Source organism: Tursiops truncatus, chromosome 9 (assembly GCF_011762595.2).
Source record: "Tursiops truncatus isolate mTurTru1 chromosome 9, mTurTru1.mat.Y, whole genome shotgun sequence".
Lineage (NCBI taxonomy): Eukaryota > Metazoa > Chordata > Mammalia > Artiodactyla > Delphinidae > Tursiops > Tursiops truncatus.
The window spans coordinates 65,118,829-65,143,031 of NC_047042.1; the positions used below are offsets into that span (position 1 = coordinate 65,118,829).

At 41.3% G+C, this 24,203-nt stretch overlaps 1 protein-coding gene across 9 annotated transcripts in view; it reads right to left on the bottom strand.

Annotated features, from left to right (window-relative positions):
• The window catches only part of ELMO1 (engulfment and cell motility 1), a 550,854-nt gene that overhangs the window by 243,084 nt on the left and 283,567 nt on the right, over positions 1 to 24,203 (bottom strand). For 8 of the 9 annotated variants that reach the window (XM_073809835.1, XM_073809833.1, XM_033863159.2 and 5 more), the window contains one exon: positions 11,262 to 11,370. In XM_073809835.1, coding sequence (XP_073665936.1) covers positions 11,262 to 11,370 — 109 coding nt within the window. Of the gene's footprint in view, positions 1 to 11,261; positions 11,371 to 14,250; positions 14,272 to 24,203 lie in introns of those variants that run through there. The other variant, XM_073809837.1, reaches the window with a different exon arrangement.

Here is a 24,203-nt window from a genome sequence, read left to right on the forward strand (position 1 = left end):
TGTGTGATATAGATTTCATTCTTGTTTTTTTAAAGACAAGTAGTTATTCAATTTTAATCTAATTATGTATGGTCATACAGGTGAAGTTGGCAAAATTGTTTCAGAGAAATAAGAAGGCTTCAATCACAAATGTATGTCCATTCTGCCCTTCAGAACACACCTGAGAATAACCCACACACAAAAGCATAATTGAGGACGTGGAAATATCCATTTGCTAAAAGGAAAGTAAGGTAGTGGAGCCCTAGTAGCGTAGTGATGAAAAATGAAATACGTTAAAATCAAACTTCAATTTCCATTTTTCTGCAACCTTTGATACTGCTGCTTAAAAAAATACAGTGCATTTCCCCAACTCCCAATAAAAGCAAAATGACAGAGGGCTATAATCTGGCTTCAATTTCTTATGGTTTTTTGCAGCAGTAAGGAAACTGCAGAAAATGCTCTTCTGGGTAAAGGGACAGAATTAAGGGTTTCAAGTAGTTTTTCCTTATCTTAACAGAACCCCAATTTTCTTCAGCTACCTACCATCCTATGGCCACTCAAGGAAGGCTGGTTTCAATCTTGGGAGAAGCTAATGAGTGGTCTGACCCTCAGAAGGTTCCAGCCCCCTCTCAATGACCGAGTTAGGCACAGGCACAGGCCATAGTGTTAGTCAGTGATAACGAGAGAAAGTTTGCTGAAGGGCTTTTGGGTCTGCGGCCATACCACCCTAATGCGTCCTACTTCGTCTGAGGGCTTTTGGAAACATTTTCACACACCTAAAAGAGACTCACTGGAAGAGAAAGCCTCTTGTTCACCTGGACCTTGTGATGGTAGCCATCATTTTGTTACCAGCAATGAGGACAAATTTGGTACACTAAGAATGGCAGAACCAAAAGATGGAAAGAACTTGGGTCCTTGGTGACACCACTGAACAGATAACCCCAGGACCTACTCAACTGTGAAACTGTGACACTCAATAAATGTTCTTCTTACATTGGCCATTTTGAGTTGGGATTTTGATTACTTGAAGCTGAAAGCCTCCTAACGGACTCCCAGCTGATTATTATTAGGTCAGGGCTAGAGTAAGGTAAGCTCGTCCCTGGTCCTGGTACTGCACATTATCATACTTGCAAGTTCTTGTCACACCCAGAAAATGTAATCCAATTTTAGAATTTTATGCCCAGGACTGGAACATTCCTTTTTGTCATTAAAATTCTTCTATTGGTTCCCACCGCCTGGTGAAATCCAAACTCCTCTGCACCGCAAATCCTTCTATCTTGACTCTTGCCTCTTCTTCCAGCATCTCCTCCATTTTCCTGTTCCCTCAAGCCTTCTGCTTTAGCCACACTAAAGTACCATCCCTCAGTATCTGCAGGGGATTGGTTCCAGGACTGGCTGAATCCGAAGACGCAGAACACGGAGATACGAAGGGTGGACTGTAGAATTCTCTGAACCTCTGGGTTACTTTCACCTACAGTTCTCCCTGCCCAGAATTTTCAACAGCTGCTGCCCACCATACACACACAAGGGCCTGCCTGGTCACACACAAGGGCCTGCCTGGGTATTCTTCTCTTCATCTTTGTGACTCCACACACTCAAATATCTCTTCTTGGAACATGTCACATTGCTTGCTTCCTCAGCCCGCCTGGCTCCCCATGAACAAAAAAACCTGAACACTGCCTCCTAGTGACATTAATATAATTTAAATGTAACTTACAAATAGTAAGATGTTTTATAATTATTTGTTTATGTGAAAGACTCTCCAGTCAGCATGTGAACTGCCTGAGGATGGAGTGTGTACTAAGTCCTTGTCATCAGGGATTAGATCCTGACTCATAGAGGAGGAGTCCTAGTTATTGAATGAATGAGTGAGAGACAAAAAGAAATATCCTAGTTCTGACTATAACTGGAATGTAACTGAATGAGGTGTTACTTACTCAAAAGATAAGTAATTAACTTATTTATATCAGAAATCAAGTTTTCATTACCTCCCTCAATGATTTATTATTGCTTTGGAGACAGTACTACAATAACAAAAACAGTAACATTTTTAGCTCCTATTAGGAGCAGGGTTTCTTCATGAGGACTTCATAGCTGTAACGAGTCTTATCGATTTATCTGTATTACGCCTCCCTTCTTCGGTAAGGAAACCGCTTCCTGCTTCCCCCGACCCTCACCCACCCCACACTCACAAGCATACCTCTTCTTTTGAAAACTTGCTCCTCTACTTAATCTTGTTCTCCTAAGTGGGGCTGACAATTCTACAACCCAGGCCATGGGGATATGCGACTACATCCAGGTCAACAGAATTCTTCTTTGTGATTTTTAAAATTGAAACTAAGAACACAAGTCCCTTGCTCTCAAACGAGCCTCATGAAGAAAGCAGGTTAAAAGAAAAAAATTAGTCATAATATAGAGAGTGAAGAAACAAGGGACGCTGTTCCAGGTCCTGGTTCCAGCTGTCACTTAAACCAGGGCACTCTCCCTCCCTCGCTTAACCTGCAGTTTCTTTCTAGAAAGTAAGATCCTACCACTTGCCAAAAAACTATCCCTCTTCCAACTAAAGCAACATCCATTATCTCATTTAACCCTCTCAGCAAATATGTGCGGCAGATATTATCTTTATTTTGATAAGGAACCAGAAGCTCAGAACAGAGAAGAAGCATGCCCAAGGCGTCTGAGTAACAGCTGAGCTGTGATTCAAATGGGTCATACAGATGCCAAAATGCAAGCACTCGACTTTCGTGCCTCTTTCTGCACCCTTCTTTGGGCAACCTGAACGCCAATTTGAGCTCAATGACCCTAGACAATATGCAGTAAGTACAAGTCTTCTCTTCATTAATAAACATAGATGCTATTGATCTTGATTAACTCCTGGGGTTCTTATAGACTTCAATTAAATAACCTTGATAAAGTGCTCTGAGTACGTAAGTAGGCATTGTTTTTCAGACCACACTATTAAACATCTGCACCTTACAATGCCAATAATTGTGATACAGAAACAGCACTTTTTAAAAAGTAATCTAAAAAGAAAAACTCTGTGCATAAATATTTGGTGTTAGTAATTTAACTGAACATTATATGTTTGCTTTAGACACCAAAATATAATAGGTATTTCAGAAGTGGGTTTCCTCAAAAGACTTTAAGTTAAATCAAAGGACAAAACATTTCTAGAAAATTGAATCTTTCCACTTTTGTAGAAAAATCAGTTAGAATTTTAGTTGGGTACTTCTTTGGTCTTAGTACTTCCTTACAGATGTAATGTGACCATGATGTTCCAGGTCAATTATTAACATGAACCTGAGAAAAACCATGAATTTAGGAATTGAGAAAAGCAAACACACACAAACCAAAGGAAGATGAATCTGTGTGTGAACCTAATTTTCCTCAGAAGAAAAACAGATATCTCCTCCAACATAAGGGTTCGTTCAGATTTACTTTTCCTATTAGTAACTTATTTAATATGGCAATGAACAAAAGGCAATCCATTAAAAAGCAATTTTCCTCTTACTACAGGGTGTTTTATAATTTGATGTCTAGCACTCAATCAGAATGTAGCAATCCTGGGCTTCCCTGGTGGCGCAGTGGTTCAGAGTCTGCCTGCCGATGCAGGGGACACGGGTTCGCGCCCCAGTCCGGGAAGATCCCGCATGCCACGGAGCGGCTGGGCCCGTGAGCCATGGCTGCTGAGCCCGCGCGTCCGGAGCCTGTGCTCCGCAACGGGAGAGGCCACAACAGTGAGAGGCCTGTGTACCGAAAAAAAAAAAAAAGAATGTAGCAATCCTTTAATATTTTATGAGCAGAAAGCAACTAATTTGGGCATTTCTGAATCTGTAGATTTCAGAAATGTGGGAGTCTTTGGTAGGCCTTGCAAAATGTCAAGAATGGCCTTTGCAGTCAGTAGAGGGCGAACACAGGTCAACCTGAAATCTCAAACTATCAAAATATTGGAAAAAATATGCTTTACAACAGATAATGGGTAGATAGATAGATAGATAATATATAAATATATATATAATATTTATACACATATTTATAACCAATAGGAAAAAATATCAGTCCCACCTCATTCTTACACTTTCCCAAATGCAAGACTGACTCTTGGGGCCAGAGACTGTATCTGGTTCACCTTTGCACCTGCAGTGTCCAGTAGAGTCCCTGGTACATTGTAAGTAATCTGTAAATTTTTATTAAACAAATGAATAAATGCATTTGTCATCTTAGATGAAGGAAGCCTGCCATGAGTATGTCAGGTCCCAGCTGTCCAAGCCCAACCTCACTGCAGAGACCAGACCTGACCAGATGCTAAGCAAACTGTGGCAGAATGTTGAAATCCTTCTCTGCAACAGAAGGTTCTCACCTTCTGGAATAATATATAGTGCAAGAACAGCATCTGGGGCACCTCCAGAGATCCCAAAGGTATTTGCTTTCATCCCCACTCTGTTACCTCAGCCCATGCGAATGGGATTCTATCCTGGCTCCTGGCTTGACTACCAGGTCTTGAAAAGTCTGGGAAGGCTGCTGTACACCAGCTAGAGGTCAGCCCTTACTCTGTACCAGTTCCCTCCCCCAAAGCACAGAGTGACGTCCACCTGAGCAGCACTGTCTGCTCAGACTCCTGCCACCAAGGTTCCCATCTGCCCACCAGACGGGGTCCCACTGACAAGGAGGAGAGTCCAGATCAGATCCACGTTTACCTTGCCCACACACAGCCTGAAATTTGGCTATCTTGTCCAAGTTAGTTTCCCTAGGTTGAATACTATCTGTTCCCAGGATACTCCTCTCACGCCTCCCACTGCAATTTCAGCCACCAACGTTACTTGTGATACAGACAAAATGAATGCAACTACTCAAATCATCACCTCAAATCCTACCAATCTATTTCTGGGGAAATGTAGGAATATAAGTGCACGGTGAGATTTATGAGTACATTACCCAAGGACACAAAAGTCATAAGTGGCAGAGATGGAACCAAGCTGCCCCTTGTCCCCAGTATTCTCCTTCTAGTTCACCATATCTCTGTTCTGTGCTAACTTTTAACATGTCCATTAGGCAAAGAAGAAGAGGAGAAAGCTGGGTATGGCAGTCAAAGCACACAAGAGTATACCTTCTACTGCCATCAGGATGAGAGCTAATAGCCAAAGCAGGCCATTGGGGAAGATGAAAGTGAAAGCAGGGTAAGAAAAGGACATTGCAGGGCAATAACCTGGACACAAGAAGTACCAGCCAAGCAGAGCATGATTCTGCTTCTTCTCCAGTTTCTCAAAATCTTGGATGGTCTTGCAGTGCTTTTAAGCAAGTGACTTTCTACAGTTTCCCCCACCAAATTGAAATGAATGCAAAATACGCATGGTTATCAGACTGAGGAATTCAGGAGAATTTGTTTGATTCAGGACTTGAACACTTCAGCAGAATACACAGTAAGCTACAGAGCGGACATAAATCTCCACAAGTTAGTCGAATGAGGAGTAGGAAGAATAACTCACTTCAAGCACCCAGATAAACTGAAATGTTAACATTGGTGATGAGTGAACCTGAGAACAGAAATCTCTCAGGTCAGGCTGCTACTCTTAATGCAAAAATGCCCTAATTTGGGCTCACTAGTAACAAACTTCCATGGCAGTTCAACGTCCACTTCAACTTCTTTCCCCCCCACCCCTACATGGGAGGACGATAACATCTTGGTCAAACACCTCAAACTCTTAGCTTCGTCCTTATTAGGTTTTAAATTTTTAAATCTACCTCAGCAGTGTGTGTAGTCAGCTCTACACTGTAAATAAAACATAACCCCCTTCTCAATTTAATCTTTAGATTCTTTCCCATTGATCATTTCAGACCATTATTTTAAGCTCTCAAGCAGGTGACTAAATATTTACGCTTTCACAATAATAGCAAACACTTGACATTTCTCTGGTATAAACAGCCTTCTCTGGTGCCCATGTTATTAAGTCTACAAGGAAAGATTTATCTGTGTGTCAGCTCTATAGCTGGTGGAGGGAATGGAATTTACCCACTATAGGAAGACTCAATGCTGACAATGATTGCAGGCCAGATTAAATCATATTTGCCTTAACAAGTTAAAGCCAAATTATGCCAGCAAGCAAAAGGCAGGAAAATTATCATGCTCTCTATTTCTAGGTGTCCTCTCCTAAATTTTATAATATAAGGAAGAAAAAGAGCAATAAGCACATTTCTGAACACATTTTTCATGATCATCTACCCATTTCCTTCAATAATTCCTTCTTTCATAGAGAAAGCATTCTAAACAAGTAAAATACCGGAAGCAAGAGGATTTCATTAAGGTATGCAATTGTTCTTTACATAAAAAAGATGTTTCAAAAAAAGAAAAAAGATTCAGCTTTATCGGAACCAAGATGGCGGAGTAGAAGGATGTGCTCTGACTCCCTCTTGTGAGAACACCAGAATCACAACTAGCTGCTGGACAATCATTGAAAGGAAGACACTGGAACTCACCAAAAAAGATACCCCACATCCAAAGACAAAGGAGAGGCCACAATGAGATGGTAGGAGGGGCACAATCACAGTAAAATCAAATCCCATAACTGCTGGGTGGGTGACTCACAAATTGGAGAACACTTATACCACAGAAGTCCACCCACTGGAGTGAAGGTTCTGAGCCTCATGTCAGGCTTCCCAACCTGGGGCTCTGGCAATGGGAGGAGGAATTCCTAGAGAATCAGACTTTGAAGGCTAGTGGGATTTGATTGCAGGACTTCGACAGGACTAGGGGAAACAGAGACTCCACTCTTGGAGGGCACACACAAAGTAGTGTGTGCATTGGGACCCAGGGGAAGGAGCAGTGACCCCAGGGGAGACTGATCCAGACCTACCTGCTAGTGTTTGAAGGCCTCCGGCAGAGGTGGGGGGTGGCGGTGGTTCACCGTGAGGACAAGGATATGGGCAGCAGAAGTTCTGGGAAGTACTCCTTGGCGTGAGGCTTCCCAGATCAGCCATTAGCCCCACCAAAGAGCCCAGGTAGGCTCCAGTGTTGGGTTGCCTCAGGCCAAACAACCAACAGGGAGGGAACCCAGCCCCAACTATCAGCAGACAAGCGGATTAAAGTTTTACTGAGCTCTGCCCACAAGAGCAACAGTCAGCTTTACCCACCACCAGTCCCTCCCATCAGGAAACTTGCACAAGCCTCTTAGATAGCCTCATCCACCAGAGGGCAGAGAGCAAAAGCAAGAAGAACTACAGTCCTGCAGTCTGTGGAACAAAAACCACATTCACAGAAAGATAGAGAAGATGAAAGGCAGAGGGCTATGTACCAGATGAAGGAACAAGATAAAACCCAAGAAAAACAACTAAATGAAGTGGAGATAGGCAACCTTCCAGAAAAAGAATTCAGAATAATGATAGTGAAGATGATCCAAGACCTTGGAAAAAGAATGGAGGCAGAGATCCAGAAGATGCAAGAAATGTTTAACAAGGACTTAGAAGATTTAAAGAACAAACAAACAGAGATGAACAATACAAATGACAATGAAAGCATGACAATCCAAAACCTATGGAATGCAGCAAAAGCAGTTCTAAGAGGGCAGTTTATAGCTATAAAAACCTACATCAAGAAACAAGAAAAATCTCAAATAAACAATCTAACTTTACACCTAAAGGAACTAGAGAAAGAAGAACAAACAAAACCCAAAGTTAGCAGAAGGAAAGAAATCATAAAGATCAGAGCAGAAATAAATGAAATAGAAACAAAGAAAACAATAGCAAAGATCAATAAAACTAAAATCTGGTTCTTTGAGAAGATAAACAAAATTGATAAACCATTAGCCAGACTCATCAAGAAAAAGAGGGAGAGGCCTCAAATCAATAAAATGAGAAATGAAAAAGGAGAAGTTACAATAGACACTGCAGAAATACAAAGCATCCTAAGAGACTACTACAAGCAACTCTATGCCAATAAAATGGCCAACCTGGAAGAAATGGACAAATTCTTAGAAAGATATAACCTTCCAAGAATGAACCAGGAAGAAACAGAAAAAATGAACAGACCAATCACAAGTAATGAAATTGAAACTGTGATTAAAAATCTTCCAACAAACAAAAGTCCAGGACCAGATGGCTTCACAGGTGAATTCTATCAAACATTTAGAGAAGAGCTAACACCCATCCTTCTCAAACTCTTCCAAAAAACTGTGGAGGAAGGAACACTCCCAAACTCATTCTATGAGGCAACCATCACCCTGATACCAAAACGAGACAAAGATACTACAAAAAAAGAAAATTACAGACCAATATCACTGATGAATATAGATGTGAAAATCCTCAACAAAATACTAGTAAACAGAATCCAACAACACATTAAAAGGATTATACACAATGAACAAGTGGGATTTATCCCAGGGATGAAAGGATTCTTCAATATACGCAAGTGAATCAATGTGATACACCATATTAACGAATTGAAGAATAAAAACCATATGATTATCTCAATAGATGCAAAAAAAGCTTTTGACAAAATTCGACACCCATTTATGACATAAACTCTCCAGAAAGTGGGCATACAGGGAACCTACCTCAACATAATAAAGGCCATATACGACAAACCCACAGCAAACATCATTCTCAATGGTGAAAAACTGAAAGCATTTCCTCTAAGATCAGGAAAGGGACAAGGATATCCACTCTCACCACTATTATTCGACATAGTTTTGGAAGTTCTAGCCACGGCAATCAGAAAAGAAAAAGAAATAAAAGGAATACAAATTGAAAAAGAACAGTAAAATTGTCACTGTTTGCAGATGACATGATTCTATACATAGAGAATCCTAAAGATGCCACCAGAAAACTACTAGAGCTAATCAATGAATTTGGTAAAGTAGCAGGATACAAAATTAAGGCACAGAAATCTCCTGTATTCCTATACACTAATGATGAAAAATCTGAAAGAGAAATTAAGGAAACACTCTCATTTACCATTGCAACAAAATGAATAAAATACCTAGGAACCAACCTACCTAGGGAGACAAAAGACCTGTTTCCGAAAACTATAAGACACTGATGAAAGAAATTAAAGATGATACCAACAGATGGAGAGATATACCATGTTCTTGGATTGGAAGAATCAATATTGTGAAAATGACAATACTACCCAAAGCAATCTACAGATTCAATGCAATCCCTATCAAATTACCAATGACATTTTTTATGGAACTAGAACAAAAAATCTTAAAATTTGTATGGAGACACAAAAGACCCTGAATAGCCAAAGAAATCTTGAGGGAATAAATGGAGCTGGAGGAATCAGGCTCCCTGACTTCAGACTACACTACAAAGCTACAGTAATCAAGACAATACGGTACTGGCACAAAAACAGAAACACAGATCAATGGAACAAGATAGAAAGACCAGAGATAAACCCATGCACCTACGGTCAACTAATCTATGACAAAGGAGGCAAGGATATACAATGGAGAAAAGACAGTCTCTTCAATAAGTGGTGCTGGGAAAACTGGATAGCTACATGTAAAAGAATGAAATTAGAACACTCCCTAACAGCAAACACAAAAATAAACTCAAAATGGATTCGAGACCTAAATGGAAGACCAGACACTATAAAACTCTTAGAGGAAAATATAGGAAGAACACTCTTTGACATAAATCACAGCAAGATCTTTTTTGATCCATCTCTTAGAGTAATGGAAATAAAAACAAAAATAAACAAATGGGACCTAATGAAACTGCAAAGCTTTTGCACAGCAAAGGAATCCATAAACAAGATGAAAAGACAAGCTTCAGAAAGGGAGAAAATATTTGCAAATGAATCAACGGACAAAGGATTAATCTCCAAAATATATAAACAGCTCATGCACCTCCATATAAAAAAAAAAACCCAATCCAAAAATGGGCAGAAGATCTAAATAGACATTTCTCCAATGAAGACATAGAGATGGCCAAGAGTCACATGAAAAGCCACTCAACATCACTAATTATTAGAGAAATGCAAATTAAAACTACAATGAGGTATCACCTCGCATTGGTTAGAATGGGCATCATCAGAAAATCTACAAACAAAAAATGCTGGAGAGGGTGTGGAGAAAAGGGAACCCTCTTGCACTGTTGGTGGGAATGTAATTTGATTCAGCCACTATGGAGAACAGTTTGGAGGTTCCTTAAACAACTAAAAATAGAATTACCATATGATCCGCCACTGGGCATACCCAGAGAAAACCATAATTCAAGAAGACACATGCACCCCAATGTTCATTGCAGCACTGTTTACAATTGCCAGGTCATGGAAGCAACCTAAATGCCCATCGACAGACAAATGGATAAAGAAGATGTGGTACATATATATAATGGAATATTACTCAGTCATAAAAAGGAAAGATATTGGGTCATTTGTTGAGACGTGGATGGATCCAGAGACTGTCATACAGAGTGAAGTAAGTCAGAAAGAGAAAAAAAATATCGTATATTAACGCATATATGTGGAACCTAGAAAAATGGTACAGATTAACCGGTTTGCAGCGCAGAAATTGAGACACAGATGTAGAGAACAAACGTATGGACACCAAGGGGGGAAAGTGGTGGGGCAGTGGGGGTGGTGGTGTGAAGAATTGTGAGATTGGGATTGACACGTACACACTGATGTGTATAAAACTGATGACTGCGGCTTCCCTGGTGGCACAGTGGTTGAGAGCCCGCTTGCTGATGCAGGGGACATGGGTTTACGCCCCGGTCTGGGAAGATCCCATGTGCCGCGGAGCGGCTAGGCCTGTGAGCCATGGCTGCTGAGCCTGCGTGTCCGGAGCCTGTGCTCCGCAACGGGAGAGGCCACAACAGTGAGAGGCCCACATATCGCAAAAAAAAAAAAAAAAAAAAAAAATTGATGACTAATAAGAATCTGCTGTATAAAAAAAAATAAAATAAAATTCAATAAAAAAAGAAAGAAAAGAAAGTGATCTACTGGTAACGTAAAAACTGGAATTTTTAAAAAGGAATCCATAGATCTATTTCCTAAACAGAGAAATATATACTCATTTCTTAATACACATTCTTTTTTATAATATTTGAAATTCAGTCACAATACCTGCACATTTTTCCATCCCTGTAGATTTTAATAATATTTATTCCCAGGGCAGACATGAAGAAATACATACACTGGAAACCTGAGCCAAAGAATGTTCGGTCCACGGGGATGCTCCTGCTTAGCTGTCAGCATCTTGGGAACCCTGCATGTAGGTCAGGGCACTACCTGGAAGCTGGGTCTCTGCCAAGCCTCACACCCTGTGGGAAATATGTGTACTTACGCAGCTCGCCCACTTTCAAGATCTCACACAGCATCTTGGTCAGCTCTATACTACTGCGGCCAAAGGGACATTCATGCTTATCTTCTCGGCTACTGTTCTCAAGCACAATCTGCAAGCAGGAAAGGGAACAGGTCAGAAAGGAAAGTCAGTTTGTAGAAAACATCAAAAATGTTGGCTCTACTATAAAGAGAAACAGATCCACTCCAGACCACCAAACTAGGGCTCTTGGGGGCAGAACAAAGCTGTACTTTAAGTATATTCTCTGTAAAAGGACTGAAAACTCTCATGTTTTCCAAATCTCCTAAAACCATTTTCAACTCTGTAAGAGGATATTTTGCTCATTGGTTTCCACTTACACAGAGGTGCCCATGGAGAGTTTTTTAAAATAGCACAGTAAAGACTTTTTACTTAAGTGACAAAACCACTCTCTTTTTCTCCCGGTCATATCTTCTCTTTCCTGGGAATAGCAACTCTCTTTCTATGACTTCAGCTCCTACATTTTTTTCCTTTTCTTAAATATTTTTTTCTATTTATGATAGGATATTGAATATAGTTCTCTGTGCTGTACAGTAGGACCTTGTTGTTTATCCATTCTATATATAGAAGCTTACATCTGCTAATCCCAACCTCCCACTCCATCCCTCCCCCAAACCCCTCCCCCTTGGCAAACACCAGTCTGTTCTCTATGTCTGTGATTCTGTTTCTGTTCCATAGATAAGTTCATTTGTGTCATATTTTAGATTCCACATGTAAGTGATATCATATGGTATTTGCCTTTGTCTTTCTGGCTTACTTCACTTAGTTTGATAAGCTCTAGTTGCATCCATGTTGCTGCAAATGGCATTATTTTGTCCTTTTTTAATGGTTCAGCTCCTATGTTTAATCACATATTTCCCACAGGAGTTTCCATGTTCTTACAAGATCTCTCCCTTGGCACTAGTTGACTGGACCACACCTAAGGGACACGTGACACAAACTGGACCAACCAGAGTCCTTCCCTGAGACTTATCACACAAAAAGGGAAAAACTGGCCCAACTACGCTGACAGTACCCACGAGGTATGAGTGTAGGAACTACCTGAAAGTGAATCTGCAAGAAAAAAAACAAAAAAAGGAAAAAGGAAAGCAAGCCAAAATGCAAGGGAAAACAGAGAGGAGAGGCACTGGTAGCCCTGGCAGCGTTTGAGCGGCTGGTCCCACGTGTTCCTGGAGCAAAACTACTTCCCTAACCTTACGGTTTATTTGCTAAACCCTTCCACTGAAAATCCTTTGGGCCATCCAATAAATTCTCCTCTTTCCTTAAGCTAGTTTGAGATATTCCTACGATAACTAAGGGAGTCATTCTGCACATGTATTAAACAAAAGGAAAACAAAAGAGGAAACCTCTATTTTAAAGTTACTAAACTTCAAAAATAAAGGGGAATTAGCCAATTGTTCTAAAATGCACAAAATTTAAAAAAAAAAGTTGCCAATCTTCAAATTCATACGTTGACAAAAGGAATAATCAGCATATCCATCTCTGACACCACCTCCAACTTCCTCAATGGAATTGTCTGGAATGTCCTCAAACGCTACAGCGCCCTGAGTAGGTGCATCCCAGTAGCGTTTACAACAATGTTGTACATCAACTTATGTTGTTTTTCCCCCAGACTATGACCTCTTCGGTGGCAGAAATGATGTTTTATTCATTCAATCAACAGTAGTAAATGAGTACCTCTTGTCTACCAGGAAGATGTCTAGGCCTATAAAGTGGAGAACAAGACCAGGGCTCTGACTTATCAGAGCATCCACTCTAATTGAGGGAAACAGATAAAACAAAAGAGGTAATGACAGTTTATAACAAGTGCCATGAAAAAAAGTAGTTGAGGTGGCAAAGAATAACAGGGAAGACTTGGGGAGGAGAGTGTAGACAACTAGGTGACTATTGGAAATCAAAGGGTGAGAAAGAGCTTGCCATGTCAAGGTCTGGGAGAAAGACTGTTTCAGGCAGAGATCAAGGACAGAGCCCCTGAGTTGAGTAAGATGTGTTTTGGACACAACCTCTGTACACTGCCTCGTCTACCATGTGGAGAGGTTTGGAATTGTACAGGGCAGTGTTCAGGTTCCTGGAGCTCAATAACAAAAAAACAAACAACCCAATCCAAAAATGGGCAGAAGACCTAAATAGACATTTCTCCACAGAAGACATACAGATGGAAAAGAGACACATAAAAGCCTGCTCAACATCACTAATTATTAGAGAAATACAAATCAAAAGTACAGTGAGGTATCACCCCACACCAGTTAGAATGGGCATCATCAGAAAATCTATAAACAACAAATGCTGGGAAGGTTTGGTGAAAAGGGAACCCTTTGCACTGTTGGTGGGAATGTAAATTGATACAAGCACTATGGAGAACAGTATGGAGTTTCCTTAAAAAACTAAAAATAATTACCATATGACCCAGCAATCGCACTAATGGGCATGTACCCAGAGAAAACCATAATTCAAAAAGACACATGCACCCCAATGTGCATTGCAGCACTGTTTACAATAGCCAGGTCATGGAAGCAACCTAAATGCCCATCAACAGACGAATGGATAAAGATGTGGTACATATATACAATGGAATATTACTCAGCCATAAAAAGGAACGAAATTGGGTCATTTGTAGAGACGTGGATGGACCTAGAGACTGTCATACAGAGTGAAGTAAGTCAGATAGAGAAAAACAAATATCGTATATTAACGCATATATGTGGAATCTAGAAAAATGGTACAGATGAACTGGTTTGCAAGGCAGAAATAGAGATACTGCTGTAGAGAACAAACGTATGGACAGCAAGGGGGGAAAGTGGGGGTGGGGTGGTGGTGGTGGGATGAATTAGGAGATTGGGATTGACACACATATACTAATATGTATAAAAAAGATATCTAATAAGAACCTGCTGTATTAAATAAATAAATAAATTAATTAATTAATTAATTAATTAATTAAATAATAACTAACCTCCCCATACCCTGGGGCCTCTTGCCTTCTGAGATGGCCCACACTCTGTGGAGTGTGTTTCTAAATAAATCCACTCCTTACCTATCAATCAAACAATCAATCAATCAATAAAATAAAATAAAGCCAAAGGAGTAGGTTTTCAATACAAATGTGCTCCCATTGTTATCTGCACAAACACTGTAACAATAACACACACACACACACACACATAATTATTGTATGCACTGACAGTACCACACTAACAAATCAACCATTTCCATTTGGGGATGTTCCTCCAGCATTGCACGTATACCTAACCCTAATCACAACCTAAACAGTTCCACTTGCTGAATCACGGCAGTTTTCGAAGTTCATCATTGTTGCTTTATCACCCTTATGATTGTCCAAGAAGTCGATGAACCATCCCATTTTGTGGGACCTGTCAAGTGTTTGCAGCACATGCTCACATAAATAATTATGCATTGCATATCAGCATGAACCTAGCCTTTGCTGTCCTTGGGATTTATAAAATTCTTCCTTACAGTCTCTTTAGCCAACACGTGTTCTGAGTTGGTTGTTTTTCCTCTGAGAAAGCTGGTCATAAAATCCAACTAAATCCTTTCTCCTGGCAAGCAGGAAGGACCAGCGCTGGAGTCCTTGAAAGCCTCTGCCCCTCTTCATGGTCTCTTTTGGAAATTTGCCTGAACGTGAACAGTCTCATTCGCCTGAGCCTGTATCACCCTCTTCTTTTTAGGAGAATCCTTTCTGGCTCTAATCAGGAATTCCAGTTCAGGAAAGCAGGAGGGAAGAACAACTAAGTTCCCATCAATCAGTGAATCTTTCTCTTTGAAAATGTCTGTATCTGAGATTGCCCCATCAAGGGGCAAATCTGAATCTCTTGATGATGGGAAATGAGTGGGGAAAACAGAGCAAGAAGAACATAAAGAAAAGACAGGAGACAGGTAGTCTTCAGCCAGCCCCCAGCTCCCAGCGAGGACATTCCCTGGCATTTCACATTAACAATTCACATTTCACGAGAGCATCAATATTGAATGAGGACGTGATCTGAATACACTGTAGGTGGAATTACTGCAGCCAATAAATGTTCCGAAAACATTTCCAAGGCACTGTTTATTAGCAGGTACTAAATTAAGGAGTAATTTAAGTAACCAATACGTAAATCAGCTTGGAAAAGCCCTTCTCTTTACTCTTTAATGTACCATCCATCTCTAGGGACTACCCTGGTGGCACAGTGGTTAAGAATCCACCTGCCAATGCAGAGAACACGGGTTCAGGCTCTGGTCCAGGAAGATCCACATGCTGCGGAGCAACTAAGCCCGTGTGCCTCAACTACTGAGCCTGCGCTCTAGAGCCCTCAAGCCACAACTACTGAGCTCGTGTGCCGCAACTACTGAAGCCCGTGTGCCTAGAGCCCGTGCTCTGCAACAAGAGAAGCCACCGCAATGGGAATCCCTCGCACCACAACGAACAGTAGCCCCCACTCACCGCAACTAGAGAAAGCCTGTGCACAGCAACAAAGACCCCACGCAGCCAAAAATAAGTAAGTAAATAAATAAATAATTTAAAAAAGAGTCCTATGAACAAAGATCTGTTTTTAAAAAAAATGTGCCATCCATCTTATTATATTTACCCACCTAGAGAAAAACAGACTCTCCTTCTTGATTGGTTTCTTTAGACAAAGCCGACACAAACCTTTCAAGCTGCCTGTGTGGGCTTTAAGGTCAACACTGTTACAGAAATATTCAGAAAAGACTATGGTTATGAATGTTACTAATAAGATATTACTACAGTGAGAGATCATTCTTAGACTAGACAGTAGTTTTTTTTTTTACTTAATACATACACTAATATATCTATTTTCAATTTCAACATTCTGGTATTAATCATGTTTACGTGAGATATTTTGAGCTCTATCTGGAAATATCAAAGCATATTTTTCATCTGTATTTTTTTCCCTCACTCTTTGGTTTTAAAAGCAAACATGCTGGAACAGAAACCTCGATGGATGGAGTACATATTAAAAACTGCTATTATCACTCATTTTAGAATACTTCATATACCGAAAGTAGTTGAAACTGTCTGCATATTTTATAGAACACTTGATATTTATGCAATATTAACTATAAAAAACATTTTATTAAATACTTCAACTTTACAGAGTATATTTACGTATTTTCTATCCACTGATTCCCCAACAAGTCCATAAAATGGATAAGGCAGGTATTATTATTATTCTCTTAAGAAAGTTAAAACAAGAGGAAGAGGTGATCTGCTTAGATCATAGCCTAAGTCACTCCTGGAATTCAATTTTTAAGGTCTTCAATTTCCAAATCTCCTCCTTCCCCATTATATTTCACACACTGCCTTCACATATACATTGCCGTGAAACTCAATGGATTTCATGTCTCAAGAGGCTAAGGGAACTTTGATCAATTTCCTCTATCTCACTGAAGTGGGTTTATAAATCCCAGACCCTTCTAGACAAAGGTATAAGGTTCTCTCTTATCTCATTTATCCCCTAAGGGTCAGTAACTATTGCTCAGGGTTAATGACTTTGTGTGGAGGGTTCCCACAGGCTTTACTTCCATGCATTTTGAGTTCTTCTTCTCCATTAGTGACAAACTTATCTGGCTTGGGAGTTACCTTTAAGTGCCAAGTACATGGCCAACCACACTCTAGTACTTGTCTCTTAGCTTCAGCATCATGTTGCTGACTTACGTTCAGCTGATTGTCCCTGTCACACTTTCCTCCTCTTTCTCTTAAGCTCTCCTCATCTGGGGTGAGTCCAGTCCATTCTGCTTTCCCTGTAGCCAGCCCTGGACCAAGCCTCAAGGGCTTCTTCCATCTCCTCTCATCTGTGGAGGTTTTTGTTCAGGCTGTTTTGACTCTGACGGTCACATGAAGCTTAATGGTCTCCTCACAGGCCAGCAAGGACAGTATGTGAACCTGGACCGTGTTCTCTCCAAGAGAAGGGATTGTCCGTCTCGCCCCAATTCTGACCCAAAGCTGCTGCGGGAAGCATGTGTAACATAGAGAACCTGGGCCAAACTAGTGTAAGCTTGCATGAGGCATTGCGTCTTTTTGTGAATTGTACACAAATTCCAGAAAGCCCACTCCATAGGACTGTCGTGCATCCTAAATCACAAAACAAAGGCAAAATGCCTAAAGCAGACTTGACAGAGTTGGTGTTTATAATCGCTTTATTGCCCTCCCTCTTCGTTTTTCCTTGAGGCCCTTGGCCAACATTTACCAGCAACTAAACAAAAATTATGACTGCAGTGAGACTGGCTCTTTGATGACTGGCCTCTGGGGACAGATGAAAGCAATGCAAAGGCTCTCCCATCATTCTAGCATGAGAAGCATAAAAACGGTGTCACCACCTACTTACACCAGAAATGCAAGATAGGAAGTCCCATGTGCTCATATTCAAGCAGGAATCTTCCACAGGAATACGGGGTTGTGCAAGTGCAGAGAATGAGCAAGGACACCAAAGAATAAGTCACAGCCTGATAGTTTTGGCAATAAAGTCCCAATACTAAACAGTTACAGCCACCATAGGACACCAGTCCTCGGAGTCTTGTCAACCCCACAAGCTCTATTAAAACTTGTCTGTTGGGCTTCCCTGGTGGCCCAGTGGTTGAGAGTCCGCCTGCCGATGCAGGGGACATGGGCTCCTGCCCCAGTCCGGGAAGATCCCACATGCCGCGGAGCGGCTGGGCCCGTGAGCCATGGCCGCTGAGCCTGCGCGTCCGGAGCCTGTGCTCCGCAACGGGAGAGGCCACAAGAGTGAGAGGCCCGCGTACCGCAAAAAAAAAAAAAAAAAAAGAAATAAAAACCTTTATTTTATCCATGAGCCCCCTCCCTACCCCCAACACAGGGGTACTTTTACATTAGTAACAGAATCAGGGAACACCCCAGAGTGAAGTGTTAGCCCTTAGATCTCATCATCAAGACACAGACATCTTCTAAAGTCAACGGGTAAGGCCACAGTGGGGTCCTCTCACAGAGACTTGTGGGCCAAGAGGGAGCCACCTTCTATGCTCCCTTTGGTATTAATGCTAATGGTGATTGGTCTCCGAAAGCCAGAGGGAAGCTTTAGAAAGAGCACTGAACTGCCTCAAGGGGGTTGCACAAGAGCTTAACCGTGATCATGAATTTTGAGCAAGTCCCTAAAATCAAGTAAACATGCCAAAGCCTTAATATGATTTTAAGTGGGCAAAGAACAAAGAACATTAAAATTATAGAAACTATGCCAAGCAGGAAGATAAACCAGAAAAAAATCAGAATTCCAGGCTGTTAGTCCACCTGATCCACCACTCCTTCCTCACAGATCAGGATAGTGAGCCCCAAAGTAAAGAGGTTTAACGGCACAGACAAGAGGGCAGAGGAAGAGAAATCACAGCTAGTATTCATCAAGAGCATTTATTTCCCAGGTCTCGTTCGAAGTGTTTTCACTCATTATCTCATGTAAGGTACATGTACTACCACATGACAGAAATACTGCACTATCCCACTTTACAGATGGAGAACCTGAAGCAAAAAGATGTTGTATAATTTGCCCAAGGTTCACATAGCACAAAAATAAACAGACCCAGCTCAGGAACTTAGGTGGCCTAACCCTAGAGCACACATTCCTGGTTACTGATTCCTACTGAAACACATTATACCTACACTTACTGAAAAAGGAGAGGATGAAATAATAATAATAAAGCTTTGATCAGGAAAGTCCTTAACATGGTAGCAGATGACTGGATAATGTGGCTCTGGACAGAGACGATTTTCCTAGATCTACATCTAACAGACTTGGTGACTTAACACATATTCCTTAACGTGAGTTTCCACCTATAAAAATGGGAACAGGAATACCAACCTACAAAGGGCTGTAAAGATTAAATGAAAATAAAAAATGGAGGTAAAGATCTCTTAGTGCCTGAGAGATCTTTACCTTTGAGATCTTCACATCTCAAATACTCAGTGGGGGAGACGATTGATCTATTATTGCTATAATAATTACATGAGCTCTTGATTTACAGAAATATTCTTATAACTCTAGGGCAAAGATGTTGATAAAAACCACACACAACAAAAACCCAAACACAACTGCTATCGAAATTATTAATCTTGCTCTTTGGCCAAGTAAGGACTCAGGTGGAATAAATACTGTTTCTGACTTAGGTGGGTTTCCTGAACGTCTTTCAGCATCTTTTGAGAACAGTGGCTCTCAAACTTGAGTGGGCATCAGAATCATCTGGGGGCTTATAAAACCCAGACTGCTGGCTTGCTCCCCGGAATTTGATTCAGCAGGTCTGGGATGGAACGTCAGAAAATATAAAAGCAAGCAAACCAAACTCAAAATTCTTCTGAGGCACTGGGGGGACTGAGACAGGGAGTGTTAGTAAGGCATTTTAGAGGTCTTTTAAAAATTATTTTTAGCAGCATAGTCTTTAAAAAAGAAAAAAGCTTCTTCCCTGATCCTCAACTGGCCCTTTAGAGAGAAACCACTGTCCATGGTATGTCCAGGGCTGAAGAGCTGGGCCTCCACGCCTTTGGAAGGGCCAATGACACCAAGCAATCCAGATGGAAAAACCAGTTAAGAGTGAGTGTAACAGATCACCAGGGAAAAGACCACCCAGAGAAGAGTGTGCAAAAACTTGAAGAGCTGTTTCCAAGGGCAAAAGAACAATGCATCCCAGGAAAAGGAGAAGAAGTATGTACAAAGGGTCAGATTGGTGAAAAAATAAGGTGGAAAGCACACACAAGGAACCGAGATAAATAACAATATGGACAAATGAGAAGAATGGTACAAAACCCAGCTAATGAGGTGAAATTCTTCCAGAATAAAATTAGGCAATTGCACATGCAGAGGCATAATAAAGGCCATAAATATAAAATGGCAAGGAATTGACTGGGTAATGGTGTAGTAATTAAAGCCTGGAGGTTCATAACAGACCTCGAATTGAACATTAATCAACCAAAAAGAAATGCTGCCTGCACTTTGATATCGTGCAACAAAAGCAGGATGTGTGAAATACAGCAAGCAATCACACCCACACGCTGCTGAAAAGTCCTCCCTTTGAGTATGAAGTAGCACCAAGAGGGGAAACGATTAAATAACAGTGTATTTGTGCCTGTGCCTGCACAGTAACCCTGATGTCACTGGAGGAAGCCTAGGCAACAGCTCTGTTGCCTGTTCCAAAGGCCAGAGGATAGCAGGAAAGATTCCCTAGCTGATGCCTGCATCAAAGAAATAGGGCTGGAAGACCTTCTCTCCTGTGCCAGTACACGTCTTCCTGGGCCCAAGGATGGCACAGGTGTGCGTGAAGGCACCTGTAGGCATCCCTAGAGGCTTGGAGAGGTGATATCTGGTTTATTTAAAGCAATGGTTCCCTAACGGAAGCATGCGTTAGAATCATCTGGAAGCTTATTAAAACACAGATTGCTGGGCCCCACCCCCAGAGTTATGATTCAGCTGTTCTGGGGCAAACCCAAGAATCTGCATTTCTAACAAGTTCCCCTGTAATGTGGATGCTGCTAATTTGGGGCCACACTTTATGGACCACTGCTTTAAAGTTATATCACATCTCTACTTCCAGTTTCCATCATTAGCAAACCTCCTGTTTTTCGGACCATGGAAAGCAATGAAAGCAGACAGAAGAAGAAATAAATCTGAGTTTTTTGGGTTTGTTTGTTTTTTCTGTGACTAATAAAAATATCATTAGTAAGAGTTAAAATCCATAGAAAGAGAATGCAGATTGGTAGTGGCCAGGGGTTGGGGGGATGGAGAATGGGAAACCACTGCTTAATGGGTACATGGTTTCCTTTCAGGGTGATGATAATTTATGTCTGGAACTAGGTAGAGGTGACGTTTGCACAACATATCATGAATGTACCAAATGTCGCTGAACAGTTCACTTTGAAATGGTTAATTTTATGTTGTGTGAATTTTGCCTCAATTAAGAAAAGAGTGAATACCCATGGACTGATTACCCTGTGCAAACTCTCAAGTGTTTAACTCCTTTAGTCCTCATAAGTCATCAAAGCAGGACATGTTGCAGATGAGGAAACCATACCTTGGGCATTGAATAACATGCCTGCTGTCCAGCAGTTTAAATGTGATGTACCAGCATCCTGAGTCAACAAGCAAGGCTTCTATGTGATTTCTATACTGTGGTTTGAACTGTTTCTTGGGTGAAGTGAAATGTGTCTATTTCAAACTGGGGTTTAGGACTGACCAGATGTGGGCCCTAGAGGTGATGGTCTGGAAATGGCCCAGGATGACAGTCCTACAGGACACCCAAGGACAGCCACACCCAAGGACAGCTTCACACCCAGGGAGTGAAGCATGAAGGCCTTACAAATTCCTTCGGTATACACTGATGGATAAGGCCTCCACTGCATACTGCTTAAATGCAAATCACATGCCTTTCCTTGCATTTATTTGTGAAAGCTCACTTTTTTTTTTTAAACATCTTTATTGGGGTATAATTGCTTTACAATGGTGTGTTAGTTTCTGCTTTGTAACAAAGTGAATCAGTTATACATACACATATGTTCCCATATCTCTTCCCTCTTGCATCTTGCTCCCTCCCACCTTCCCTATCCCTCCCCTCCAGGCGGTCACAAAGCACCGAGCTGATCTCCCTGTGCTATGCGGCGGCTTCCCACTAGCTATCTACCTTACATTTGGTAGTGTATATATGTCCATGCCTCTCTCTCGCTTTGTCCCAGCTCACCCTTCCCCCTCCCCATATCCTCAAGTCCGTTCTCTAGTAGGTCTGTGTCTTTATTCCTGTCTTACCCCTAGGTTATGATATTGCAGATATACAAAGGACAACCGTAAGTTGGCTCAAGCTTTAAAGCACTCACTGATCACCTGAAGATCTTGTTAAAATGCAGATTCTGATCCAGTAGCCTGGGGTAAGCCTGAGGCCCTGCATTTCTAACCAGATCCCAGAAGATGCTGATGCTGCTGGTCCAAGCACCACATTTTGAAAATCAAAATACTATCCTCCCCCAAATCTACCACGGAAGTTCTAGCCCCACTCTCCTCCACACCCTTTGATTGATTCATTTATCCAACAAAGCTTTTCTTTAAGCCTTGATTATTGCTAAGTAACTTGCTGGATGCTAAAAATACACATACGAGTAAAATACCATCTTCAGGGGCTTGCAGTCTACTTGGAAGACATATGGGGATGGGATTTGTAGGGCGGACAGACTTTCATTTGCTATGTAACTCTTCTGTGTCCTTCTAAATTGTTTGCATTTTTTACAAGGAAGTACGACTCTCTGGGATGAAGGTTCATGTGAAACGCAGTGGGCAGGCAGGCTAAGCTTCATCAAGAGGATAAAACTTGAAGGAGCAGAAACTAATTCCAGACTCTCTTCCGAGGCATCTTTTTAACATTCCAAACCAGAGGTGAGCTATGGACTGTAATAAAGATTAATTGCAACTGGGAAATGGATATCGAATGAAGGCAGAGAAGCCCCTCTGTATCTTGGGCAATATTAGCAATAAATCACACGATCACAAGTCAGAATTTTGACTCACTCAACGTTGCATTATTGAATACAAATGCCTCCTGTCTCCTTCAGTGGAATACAAAGACACCAAGATGTTTGGCATTGTCTGACAGTCACCGTTGGATGAAAAATTAGCCTTGACATTTCTCAAGCCTGATTTCTTACTGAGAAATTGTCACCACTTGTCTTAACAGTTATTGCAGTCTTAAAGCTATGTTACACTCACATATATTTGTCTGAAACATATTTGGATGTAACTCACTTTACTAAACAAACACATTCTCGGAGAGCTAGTGATAAAATGGATTCCTGTAAGTCAGATCACACCTGACTTTTTTTTTTTCGTTTTCTCACTTGGCTCACAGATTTATAAATTCACTCTGGTTGGGAGAATGGACATGAAGGGATGAAAAGGTGAGGAAGAGAGAAATATTTTCCATCACCCTCTTCTGGACAATAATAATCTGCCTTTGCAGAAATATTTTCAAACAAAAAATATCAATTTTCCAATTATACACATATTAAATTAGCTACAATGGAAAAATTATTTATTGGAACCTAATTAAGAAATTAAGCCATACATTGTTTTACTTCAAGTTAAAGGCATGTGAAAAGGAAATCTTTCTTCTATTAAATCTCGCTTTTTAAAAGGAATTTATCTCATTATATCTAATTCTATATAAGCATCCCAAATTTTGGCTAATTCTGCCAAACGAGAGATCTCTGCTGTGAGACAGCCCTCCTACAGGGGTAGGTCCATATGTGATTCCTACTGTGGGAATTGCTTCCCCTGACACCCGTCCACCCCTACCTCCCCTCCCGTGCCTGTCTAAATTGTCCTTCTCCTTTGGCCCCAAGCCAGTGTCACTTTCTTCATAAAACCTAATGCAATTCCTTTGTCTAAAAACCCACAGTCCTTTATCTATATCTTTCTCACAGCAATTCTCACTTTCTGCTCCAAATTGTGGTGAAATACATGTCTTACTTCCCCTGGTGGGGTTGAGCCCTTGAGGTCAGGAACCATATCTCAGTCACCTGTGAATTCTCCACACCACAGCATACACTAGGCACTTATTAATGAACAATGAACACTAGCTTGCCTGGTTTTTTTTTTGGCTGCATTGGGTCTTCGCTGCTGCGCGTGGGGTCTCTCTAGTTGCGGCGAGCGGGGGCTACTCTTCGTTGCGGTGTGAGGGCTTCTCATTGCTGTGGCTTCTCTTGTTGTGGAGCATGGGCTCTAGGCACATGGGTTCGGTAGTTGTGGTTCTAGAGCGCAGGCTCAGTAGTTGTGGCACACGGGCTTAGTTGCTCTGTGGTATATAGGATCTTCCCAGACCAGGGCTCGAACCCGTGCCCTCTGCATTGGCAGGCGGATTCTTAACTACTGTGCCACCAGGGAAGTCCCTTGCCTGGTTTTAATATGAGAATTT